Source organism: Colias eurytheme, chromosome 20 (genome assembly GCF_061535395.1).
Source record: "Colias eurytheme isolate Ceu_HAF_F1 chromosome 20, ilColEury1 Martin Lab GWU primary, whole genome shotgun sequence".
NCBI classification, from domain to species: domain Eukaryota; kingdom Metazoa; phylum Arthropoda; class Insecta; order Lepidoptera; family Pieridae; genus Colias; species Colias eurytheme.
This window is the reverse complement of record NC_142999.1, coordinates 2735961-2749040: the sequence shown is the minus strand read 5'-3', so window position 1 is coordinate 2749040 and position 13080 is coordinate 2735961. Positions and strand designations below refer to the sequence as shown.

The following is a 13080-nucleotide window of genomic DNA, read 5'->3' as shown; positions in this document are numbered from 1 at the left end:
TATACACACATACCTATTTTCATTATGATATTTTGTGCCGCTTACATAAAAAAAAAATATCCGCACAAAGTAGATAAATAACATGTGCATTGTGCGTGCCTTTCGAGAGGCCTCCGGCCTCCGCGCCGTAGAAAACGAAGGTTTCGTTTACATAAAGATTTAGCAAAACCTCTTAAATAATTGTAGCCAGAAGGATAAAGTAGGTGTTGTCAATTGTTTCTCGTATACATAACTACACTGATACCAATGCATACGCGGGCTGTCTTTATTGCTCGAGCGTATGGTGCCTGTTTGATAAATACACTGTACAGTGTACGGGTATACAGCTAGCGTCGTCCAGTATATGTACTCACGTAGTCATGCATAGGACTGTAATTGCGTTATGCGAGACTAAATGTGATATTTTGTTTAGTCGAGGCTGTAGATTATTATTTTGGGACATTTGTTTACATATAAATTTATTGATACTGATATGTAAAAACCTGCTTAAAGGATTGGTTAAACATGATTAAATGAGCTAAGAAGGTTCGATTCCCTATCAGCTCAGAATAGATTTGTCTGGTTACAAAAATATAATTATACCAAATACCCACTTATATCTTATTTAATTACTCGATGTGAAGTTGCATGAGTATTATTTAAGATTATTCATTATTGCATAAAGAAGTAATTAATGGTTATCATGCAAGGAACGTAAGTTTCCTGGACAGGCTAATACAGTAACATTATGGAAGTTCATGTAAGTTGATGTATGTGTTTCGATGGTGATGTGGACCACGACAAGGGATTTCTAAAGTTGCTTGTTGTTAAGCTATAATGTTACAAGATGAAGCCTGACAAAAAAAAATGTTGTGTGGTTTTATGAAACCACGGTAAAAGTGAAACTGTTCGAACGGTTCCGAACACTGCTTTATACCTACTCGGCAGCCGACCGTCACGCGACATGCGCTACACAGACCAAAAGTTTGAGACGATGTAATAAAAGTTTCACTTTAAAAAGGGTAACGCCCGTGTACGTAATTTGAAATGTGTTACCAGATGATGCCTGGTAGTACAGGAAAAAAAAACGGGTGATGCCTGTGTGTACTTTGTACTGTGTTACCAGATAATGCCTGGTGGTCAAGAAAAATCGGGTGACGCCCGTGTGTATTTTATAATGTTATACCAGATGATGCCTGGTGGTACAAAAACAAAAATCGGGTGAAGCCCATGTGTATTTTGTAATGTTATACCAGATGATGATGCCCGGTAGTGCAAAATCAAAAATCGGGTGACGCCCGTGTGTACTTTGTAATTTTATACCAAATGATGCCTGGTAGTCGTAATATAATTACAATACAGGTGATGCCTGTAGTGATGTGATACGGGTGATGCTCGTATAAAATGTTTATATTTTGGGTGATGCCCATATTGCGAATTCATGCACTTAAATACGCTATCTTAAAAAAAAAAAAGTGATAGTTCGTCACCATTTCACAGTGAAGTATTGTTCGTAAGATAGATTGTATCTTCGAAAATACTTACGGTTAGTATTGATATCCAAATAAAAAATGGAATAATACAATTTTTAAGAGCATACAGTAAATACTAAAATATTTACAGTAGCTTTTATTATTCTTATCTAAAAGTGACTTAATATTTTCATAATTTCATAGCAGATTTTGTTAAACAACGAAAGAATAATCATAATGATAACAATACCTAAAATATCTGCGATAGGTATTGCACATTTAACCGACAACTATAAAGTTAGACAGTGATAATATAATAATCATAAACAGGGTAAGGTAATAAAACAATGAATATTCGAAAACAAAAATAAATGGAATGAGAGACATACAGAGTAGTCTCAATATTCATTATTTCAAACTACCCACCTGGCAGACGTTGTTATGCTCTTTCGCCTTTTATCGGTTCTTTAAACGAATTGGAACATGAATATTATCCGAATTGGTCGAGCCGATACGCCGCGCGCCGAGGTTTGAGTTTTACACTTAGCAACATATTTGGCTATTCATTTTTATTGTATATACTATGTGGCGTTGTAGGTGAGGTGGAAACAAAAAAATAATAATAAGAACTAGATACTCACCATACAGTCGGTAATTAATTTAGTTAATTAATAAAATAAAATACAAATATCAGTAACAATAAGGGTCGTGGTGTGCCTAGGTCCAAACCCTCCGGTAGGGCTCTTACTGATATAGGTGGACGTAAGATGGAGTGCGCGTCTCGTTGCGAAGGCTAGGCGGTAGGGTGTCTTTAGGGTTGGTCGCTGAATTCCTTCAACAGGAATTAAGGAGCCGAAGCAAGCAAGACGTAGAAGGATTTCCTCAGCGGCAATCGTAGCAATGTCGTAGTACTACTGAAGATGGGTCTTAAGCGGTATGTCACAGCGTATGAGGTTCCTTATCGGAACGTGGCAAGGACGCGACAATTCCCTGCGCGGGAACGTTGCGGGTATGTAGAAGCTTTCTAAACGGAACGTAGCAGTCTGCAGTAGCATAACACCACTCTCTCAGCGGAAATGTAGCACCCCGGTTTGGGGTTAGGTATAACACACTGTTAATCATTACATGTTGGAACGTTGAAAACGACTTTTACGTAATTTATATATATATAAACAATAATATACCGTGAAAGACAAAAGTTGGACAATAGACAGTTGGCATAAAATATGAATCGTTAATTGTTAATAACTAGCAAACCTGGCGAAGTCCGTTTCGCACCAGATACACCTTTTCTTTGTTATAAACCTCACGGAGCCCGAGACCTTTCCAACGAGTGCAAAGCCGTGGAAATCGGTTCGTGCGTTCTGGAGTTGTAGCGTCAGGAAGGAAAACCCGACTTATTTTTATATAGTAGATTACTTTGATAGATAGTGTATAGTGACAAACAACCTGTCAAATATACACTTAAAATTTTTAGATAGATAATAAAGGTCAATTTCAAGACTAACATTTAATGTAAAATAAAAAATGGATCATAACCACATCATACCGCAAATATTGGTATATGCAAAGTATATGTAAGAACCATGGTAAAATCATACACCATGTGCATATAGTTATTACTATATTAATAAATATACTATGTACTACTATATAAATATCGCACCTAATGCATTAACACCGTTGCGAAAAAATAATGGATATCGTACTAGATTGAATAAAAGATTATCAATTAAGAAATACGGTAAAGATTTCTTGTCAAAGCAAAAAAAAAAAATGTATTATCGCGAAAAGGTCACCATTCGTGCCTTAGTCAGAATATAAATTCCAAGTATTAATCTCTACAATATTGAGGTGGTATAGTGGTATTGATTTCGAAATGCAAAATTGAATATTGTAAATTCAAGTTAATTACATAATTTATGCAAATACTTATATAGTTATAGGAAAACAAAGTTTTGATTGATTGTTACAGTTAAATTTGTATTACTGATTGTTACAGTTAAATTTGTATTACTGATTGTTACAGTTAACATTGTACAGTTAAAAAAAAATATGTATCCAACTACTTATTTTCAGACCATTAATGTCTAGCCATTATTATTGTCATTAAGTTATCTTTTTCTTTTTCAAGTGGCTATTAAGTTGTCAGTAATACAAATACAAATGTTATCATAAGTAACAAAAAAGTCATCAACAAAATGATACATTTTGATTCGTTTTAGGTTCGTTACATTAATTGAATTTTAAATACCTATGTGTTATTAATGTAATAATCATACAATGAACAACACCGCGTGTGTGTTGAGGTTGCAATAAGAAGTATAAAAAAAGTAATACATTATTAATCACGCTTTACTAAATATTCATTATTGTATTGTCAATAAATTGTTGTAATATTGTCACTGAAGTTAAATCTGTACGGTTTGGGTAGGTCATAAGCGAATCGAAAAGAATCGGTTGCATACAGTTATACGAACATACAGGTGAAGCTAAAAGCGGTTCAATAGAAGTCAATGGCACAGTATAGTATGATATTGTACTGTTGCAGAGCAAGCTCCACTAAGACTATAATTCTGTCAGAGTGGTTTATACCCGAAAGTTGGTATTTAAATAATTGATAATTATGAACCTTAACGTTGTAATACTATGTATCTGTATGAATTAAATATATTTAATGCGCTATAAAAAAGGCTGCCACTTTCTAGCCTCTAAACTTTCACCCAAAAATATATCATAAATCGCTTTATTGCGATATGAAAGAGAGACGGACAAAGGAATAAATAAACAAATCTTCCTTGTGCCTAAGGATCATATGATAAGTTGTTGTTGCTTAAATAAGAATAAATAATGAACCAATTAATGTTTGGTTACAATTTTGCCGTATAATATTTATTATATTATTTAGGGTACAGATATATACATATTATATTACATTCCGATTTTATTAGGTATATTGAATTAAAATCGGAACATATATTGTTTTAGTAACGAAGTACATATACAGAATATAGATATTAAAGAATAACCGAGCATTTAAGTATGTACCCAGTCTATAGGCATTTCACTTGGTAATAATTCGGTTTGCAGCTATCGTTTATTAATAATTTTAATATGTGGGAAAACAGTGGAAACTTAGATGGTGCAGATGCCGGTGCAGGTAAAGTGAATTAAATTATGCGTCAGAAGAAGCAGCATTCACCTCTTCTAAATGACCTGGAGTGCAGGTCATGATAAATAGTGAGTGAAACATATCAACAAGGTAGTGCAATAGTCATGTAAGGAAAAAATAAAACAGGTTAAGTACAGTACAGGTACAGTACAGGTACAGTACAGTACAGGTACAGTACAGGTACAGTACAGGTACAGTTAGTCAAAAGTATAGTTAAGTTACAGAAGGAACATTAAGTTACTGAAAACGATTTCGTCCCATTGGTTAATAAATAAATAATGACTTAATAAACTTAAATATAAGTATACAACTTATTCATGATAGATTGTCGTATACTAAAATAAATTGTCATTATTGTTATTATAAATACCTATGTAAGATGTTACATTTCTATGATTTTGAAGGAGCGACTATATGCCTATATATTCTTGCCGGCTCTTCTCTGTTGAGGCGGCTTTCCGAACCAGTGGTAAATTCATATTTTGTCCTTATACTGACGAAACGTTTTAAACGTTTCTGGACGAGGTCTGGTTGATGAATGAAGGTTTGAGTTTGAAAAAATTATTAATTAATATCGATTTGAATACATATATTGTAAAAATTATTATAATTTTGAATATACATATACTTAATGGAAAAAAAAGAGAAAAAAAATGAAAAGGAGAGATGTTGCATATAGATAGAATTATATAACTAGGCCAGGTGACACATTCTACTCTATCGCTGGTATGGAGCGGACGTGTCCCTGAGCTGTGTTTACTAACAGTGATACCTATGATATATAAAAAAGCTAGATACGTTACCCGCTCTCTATTTTGGCAAGAAAAAACTCAGCTAAGTGCCCGAGTTTCACTTAGTCACGCACCATTCAGCGTCGTGGCTGGACGTTCTTTTTATATTTTAATCGGCAGTTGTTATAACGAAGTACATGAGTGAGACATGTATTATGTCTCGTGCGTGAGAGTGAAAGAGAGAACAACTGTAATGGTGATAATGCGTTAGTAAGTAGGTATGTATTAATTACGCTGTTTTTTAGTGCAATGATGTTGGCGTATGCCGCGTCTACTAGTATAATAGGTCATTGACTGATACTGGTGCTTAGGTATAGACTAGAATAGAAGCATACATATAACATACCCGAATAGAACATAATATTTTATTTAATAAAATTAATTGAAAAAATTAAAAATTTCTAAAATAAAGGAGGGATGTAGTGTATGTGAGTGAAAGAGAGGGAAGTATTATGTCATCTCTTGCGCACGTGCAACGGTGACACCGCTCACACAGCTCAGTTGGCTGCAGGCGGTCGGAGTGAGAGGTCGTGTGCGTCTAAGAGCCGATAATAGGGAAGGACATACACTACAGATCAAGTGACAATAAGTTTTCGTCTCTTTGATTCATGGAGTATCATGTTTGTTTAACAGATAATAAAGTAATTCGTAATGTTAAAACGAGTTTAATTATATGATATCAATATTAATACGTATGCTTGATGTAGTTATTGTGACTGCATATTTTAAAATTCTATCTCAACCGATATACTAGTTACATCCATACAAATCTAAGTAGATAAAAATGTGTGCGTGTACTAGTGTACACACGTAAGAAGAGAAACTTCGTTGTGACCTTATTTTTCAAAAAATTATTTACTATATGAAACTTTACAGAAATACGTCGAATCACGCGTGGTAGGGATAGGAAAAAGATGGCGCGTAACGGAAAAATGTCACGCGTAACGAAAAAATGTTACACTAAATGTTTTTCCAACCCCGATAAAGAAGTTTCACTTCAATAAATTAAAAGAAAAAAGTGATCGTAACGTTTTTAAAACACAAATAAATGTTTCTTTTTCTTAAAGAACAGCTATTCTCAACAGGTTACAGCTAAAAACGGAATAAATAGTTTTCACTCTTATGCTAAATCGCGATTTCGTTTATGCATTCGCAGCGCATTTCCCTCCCGTTTATTTTATTCCACTCAGAATAAATACTAAGCGATCTTCGTAAACCAGCATTCACCGTCGTAATATCACTGCCATTGTGAAGATAATGCTGTAAAGCTTCTCTAAAATGTATAGAAAAAGTTAAAAGAAATGCGGTCAGAATTACGTAAGCCCTTTTGTGTAAACATTTTTGGGAGTGGTTGTTATTTAAAACTAAACGTGTTGGAGAAATAAGGGGCTTTTTACCTTCTCAAGGTGTGGATATCATCTCATTTAATTAAGAGATATAAGGGATCATAATATAGAGAGGTCATAACGGATTTTTAACTTCCTAAATAGTAATTTGCCACTTTATTAGATGAATAACTAATTTTCGCGTCAATTATGACGATAATATTAGTTCATTAACTTAGAGAATATATTGGCTGATGATTTTAAGTGTGGATGACACCGGGAATATAAAATATGGTATCGGTTTCAAATTTCAATCCGGATTGTTGACGTTGCACTTCCATATTCTTCACTCGCAACTTCTTTTTCTTTTCCGATCACTAACGACATTGCCATATTATTGTCTTTCAAAGAGACACCTCATACAGATTTCCAGAACAATCAATTCTTGATGATAGTAAGATTAATAAATATTACAATACAATAATGAATAAACTAATATTATTGTTTTTCTCGCAGGTGGCCCGTCTAAAGCTAGAAGATGCTGGAAACTACACGTGTGCTTTGGAATCACCCATACAAATGAAGACTGTCACCAGAGTGCATGTATTACAAGGTAATTCACTGAAACCTTGCAAACTTTTAATTTAATACCTACCTTAAAAATCTTGCATAATATTTCCTATTTTCCTTTTCCTTCGTAAATTATAAACCTGTTAACTGTTTATATCTATTATATTTAAATATCTCTTTTATATTTCCTCTTATATATTTTCTATGTTTCACTGATCAATTTTGTAAGTGATCAGCTATCTGAGTTATCCTAAACCGTGACATTTTTTGTTTATAGCTACTGGGAATCGAACCCAGGGCCTTTAAGTTCTACGCTTAAGCGTACCACTGTACCAAGAAAGTGGTCACATAAATTCAACACTTAATCAAATATTGACTCATAATCGCATTTAAACATTCCTCCAACAATAATTTATGGAACCACTAATAGACCAAGCGTTGCCTTTCCACTAAACCAAGGTAATATTACCCGACTAACTTGTGAAGCTGTACTGTCTCACTTTACCCACTAACGGTAAACTTTCATAGATTATTACTGGCTGTGCTCTTAACTTTGCCAACTTTATCCGATAGGGTTATGTTACACATTTGTATGGTTTCAACTTGTTAGACTTGCGCCGGGTGGTTTTTGCAAGCTGGAAACTATTATTGTTCTTGTAATGAGCCTAGTCTACATATGCTAACTTATGAGAGCTTGAATCTGTGGAATTAATAATCGAGAGTATAGTATTTTTTACTTCACAGTATTTTTTAATTATTTCCATACTAATATTATAAACGCGAATGTGTGTTTGTCTGTATTTAGTTCACGTTGCTATAGAGCGATTTTATGATGTGATTTTTTGGTCTGGTTTTGGATATTTAGTAGTCTACAGACAGGCTATTTTTTACCTGGGTGGAATATGTTACTGCTATGGAAATTTCCTTTACATACGCAGGTAAAGCCACGGACCGCAAGTTCGTTGAAATTAGTTTTTGAAGTTGCAGTGATATGTATTAAAACTCAATTAAATTATGCGATAGCTTCTTCTACAATCCTAAACGACTACGCTTTTAAAATTAAATTCAGGACTCGGACATTCGGCTTAACCGATTCAATCATTGGTGAATTCTTGAGGATTATAAAAAATAGTCTGTTCCTATTAGACTCAGACTATATTTATGACTCTACAGTAAAGTTCGAAGTTCAACTACTTATTTGTAAAGTACTCAATGATGAGACGTTATAGTTTAAAAGTAAATATTTAATGGTCAATCAATCGTATTAAATGGTGCAGACTACGCTCATAATTTAAAGTGTGGATTGTGGAAGTCGAATCCAAATTGTATATCCACTCCATTTCTTCTAAATTCTTTGATACATTGGTCGTGTATGCTCACCTTTAGATTTGCTGTTCGTGTAGGCCCACCTTTATATGTATATTTTGCTGTATAATGTATATTCCACAGAATGTCTTCAATTGTTTTCATTATAGCCCTTGTAATATTATATGCATGTCGAATTCCACCCTATAGTTGTTCCCATACACAAAGCACTACTAACAGCTATTATTTTTGATTGCTGATGCGAATGTAATTTTAATTATCGCAATGGATATCATTTGCCGGACTATAACGCTTTATGACATTGTTTTATGAGCTATAATAGCTTGGCGTATTGCCCGATAATTGTATGTGTTTTGTTTAACTTAATGTTTATAGTTGTTATAATTATTATTATAGAATTTGGACAATGAGAGTAATGTGGGTAGTAACTGTAATTGGCTCGGCATAATTTTATGACGATAGTGAATTTTCGTGTTTGCGCTTCAAAATAATATGCATGCCATGGTACGAAGTTAGGAGTAAAACTATAATTGTTTAATTCAAAAATCATCTATGTAATAAAAATAATATCAAATTATTTGTATTAAAATGTAGAAAGTACTGTAAAATAGAAGTATAAATTTATATGTGCGAAAGTCTCGGAAAGTAATTAAAAGAAGGGTAGTTACTAAAATGAGAAAACGTCAGGTGGCTATATTTTTAAGCTTGCCAATATTATATTGGAAATCAATTTTTTTTTTCTAAATTTATGAAGTATGAAAGGTACCTATGGTATGAAAGAAGTATGAAATTAGTTATTTTTTAAATAAATAAATTGAAAATATTTAATTTTAAATTCCAATTCTATAACGTTATAGATGAAAACTTATTCAACTGCAAAGGGGCTTTGATACAAAAATTTCTTAAAGCATAAAGCAATATTTTGTTTATTTTGCAAAATATTTCAAAGGAGCTTACTACGTATTAATGCACTTAGCTGCTGCCCGCGGATTTGCCCGCGAGGTAAAAGGATATAATATAGAGATAGAAAATACTCTTGAGAATGAGATTTTTCACTATGATATAAGTAAATTAACCTCCATACGCAAAAAAAAATGTGTAATAAAGTAGTAAATACTTAACTTCTTGCTGGCTTTCTGCAGATAAAAATCGATCATAACCAATTATTATGTACCTAGGTAATAATATGGCGATTCAAGTGCGTTTCTACAAAATGCCTATTTGATTAACTATAAGTTTTGATAAGTGGGATAATCCTATCCTACTAATATTATAAATGCGAAAGCTTGTGAGGATGGATGTGTATGTGTGTGTGTATGTTTGTTACTCTTCGACGCAAATACTACTGAACCGATTACAATGAAATAGAGAATTGATTTTGATTTTGTTACGTTATAGAAGCAAATGAGCGACATGTAGATGGTAACTTGGATAAATACGTCATAGGATAGGTTTTAAAAGCTAGTCGTTTAAATTGAGAATAAAGTTATTGCAATAAAAAAATCATTCAAAATATTTCACCAAATATGGATTCATCTAATTTATCTCACTGTCTTCATTTATCATATTTCCAACAATGCGTATGAATGCTAAAGATATGAAACTAAAATAATTTGTTGGCAACACAGTAGAAGTTGTGGGTTCCAACGATTAAACTTACGCTCTAAGCTTACCCGCCTAATGTTACGACTAAGTGAAGTTATGAAGTATAGTGTTTGGAAGGATAACTAGTAAAGTTGGGGCACAATATATTTTTAAGGGAAAATTTTTTGAGAGAAGTATAGTAAAATATACAGAAAGGAAAAATCTCATAAATAATCTACCGACATCTTTCAAGCCTTAAAATACTTATTATACTACGTATAAATCTATCAATGCACGACCTAAACTACTGGACCGATCAGGCTGAAATTTGTGCAAATGCAGATGGGTACTATTAGAAAAGCTTCCGATAGCAAAGCATCCGATAGGAAAGGATTTTGATAATTTCTACCTCCAAGAGGATAAAATGGGGGATGAAATTTTCTACTATAAAAAAAATTGGCAGGCGAAGCTGCAGGCAATAGCTAGCACAATTTTCATGTAGTCACGCAGAAATCAAAATTAAAAAAGACGTGTGGCACTCGGGGACTGCCGCGGTAAAGCTATTGCATAGCATGCCTTCAAGCCACACCTTCGCGTCCGTCGGAGTGGGGAGCGTGAGGTTTTTTCGTTACGGAATTTTTCGATTCGGTCCCCGCGCTCAAGGCTCGCGATAGAAGCTATGCAATAGCTTAAAAACTTTTAAACAGATATAAAATCTTATTAATTAGCTTTACTCATTCTAAACAAAACTAAGAATACAAAACCAATTTCTTTCATTCTCACAACACAACCTCAAAAAGCGCAAATATTAATCTCAGTTAGCCATAATGAAAAAACTAATTAATTTAAATTTATCACAGGTTCAAGTCTGGCGGAGCTGCAGAGCGGAGTAAAAACAACAACGAGTTACATTAGCCTCTTGCTTGCGTCGCTTCTAATTATACTCGCTGGCTATAGTGATGTCAGGTGACCTAGTTTGTTCTAGAAGGTTCTAGAAGGTTACGGAATTTCTATGGGAACAAGTATTGTAAACAATGCGTTTGGACGGTTTGCTTTTTCGTTTATGATGTACATGAACGCATGTTAAAAACGAACTGTCTTACCACAAAAACCTTATACAGGGTTCTCTTTAATCTGGTTTTGTCGTATTTCACATAGACAACTATTATAGTGACGGATCCCTGGTTTAAAGTTAGACTGTGTTTAAATTATTTTGTGGTAAGACCAAGAGATTTTTAAAAACGATGTTTAATTTATTTTTATGTGAATAACAATGTTTATTTATTATGATGTCTTTTAAAAAATAGATTATAAATTTATAGCATTTATACGAATATTATTTTTTATATTAAACAATAATTATTATGTTCATTCTTGTATACGAAAATTGTCGATATTATTGTTTGTTTTATGAAAATGTATATTATATGGTAGGTATATATTTCTTATTTAAATTTAAATAATATTCAATTATTTTTTTCATAATAACGTCAACAAACGCATTATATGTATTGAATATTGATTGAAATAATGTTTATCTTGTTCACTGAAACCTATGAAATGGAATCATAAGAATATTCATATCAAGAATAATCACTATAATATAAAGATTTTTATAAATAAAGTCAAATTTATAAGGTAGGTATTAAAAGGTAATTAATTTTGGTTTGATAAAACATTTTCTTGTGTTTTCGATACATTAAAAACATTTTATTTAAAATATATTCTAGCCTCTAGGATCACAGTTAATAAGAATTAATATATATAATAAAAGAATATATTAAAAATTGTGTTAATACTGTCTAGCTAAATAAAAAGAAACACTAATATGTGAATAGGTGATTAATTTGAACACCAAAGCATAGATTTATAGGACATAATACCTTTAATAATATATCAAGTAATGCTACTGTTATAGATTGAAATTATATAAAAATGGTTGGATAAAAGTAATAGGTAAGTAGTTGTATAAAACATATAAATAATATATTTTATATCAAACCACATAAATATATTATTCATTACGTAGAAGTTACATATAAGAAACTGGATATAAATATTGAAATAATCTTTCGAATTGAAAATATTATAACTATCCAAAGGTCCGTAAATTAAATTATTGCGTCGCTCTTATTATGAATATTTTTAAAATGCCATATCTGAACACCCTAATAAGGTCTTTTTACAGAATATTTTACAAAATTAAGATTGATTTGAAATATTTGATTTAAAATCCCGTCCATTTGACGTGTATATAATATGAATAGTAAATAGTTTCTTATATTATTTTGTTATGTAATGTAATACTACTTTATTAATTATTATAGGTACTTGCACTACTAAAATATTTACAAATTTAAAATTCCATGATTAAAATTAAAAGGCTCATTGAAAAAGAAACATATCGAATAAACATATTAAAGCACTTATAAAATCGTAAAAATAATAATTCGAAAACTTCTCTTAGAAATGAAAAAAAAAAACTCAATATTTACAAAAGTGACGCAGTAATCGATGTAATGATAATTAAAATTAATGAGAAAGTAAAAGACACATTTCAATCAAGCCGGAATCCTATTAAGAAATAAAGAGAGTAAATGCTGAATAGAATTGATTTTCCTGAGTACTTGAACATTAAGGCCGCAACAATGATTGAGCGATAGCGTAAGAAAGCATAAACTTTTATGATCAATAAAAATCAAATCAAATTAATAATAGTATAAATATCCATCTATACGTACGTATATTAATAGCTTGTGATTATCTATTGTGTATATATTGTTTGATATTTTCCTCTTTTCTCTTTCATTTTCTTTGGATAACCAGCGACTATATACTTACTAAACAAATTTTATCTCGTT

At 32.1% G+C, this 13080-nt stretch overlaps 1 protein-coding gene across 1 annotated transcript in view; it reads left to right on the top strand.

Annotated features, from left to right (window-relative positions):
* Positions 1-11223, top strand: part of LOC149899530 (lachesin-like) — a 33702-nt gene extending 22479 nt beyond the window's left edge. The window contains exons 6-7 of the mRNA XM_090113534.1: positions 7256-7352; positions 11080-11223. Coding sequence (XP_089969660.1) covers positions 7256-7352; positions 11080-11189 — 207 coding nt within the window. The 3' untranslated portion in view covers positions 11190-11223. The remainder of the gene's footprint in view (positions 1-7255; positions 7353-11079) is intronic.
* The last annotated feature ends 1857 nt before the right edge of the window (positions 11224-13080 follow it).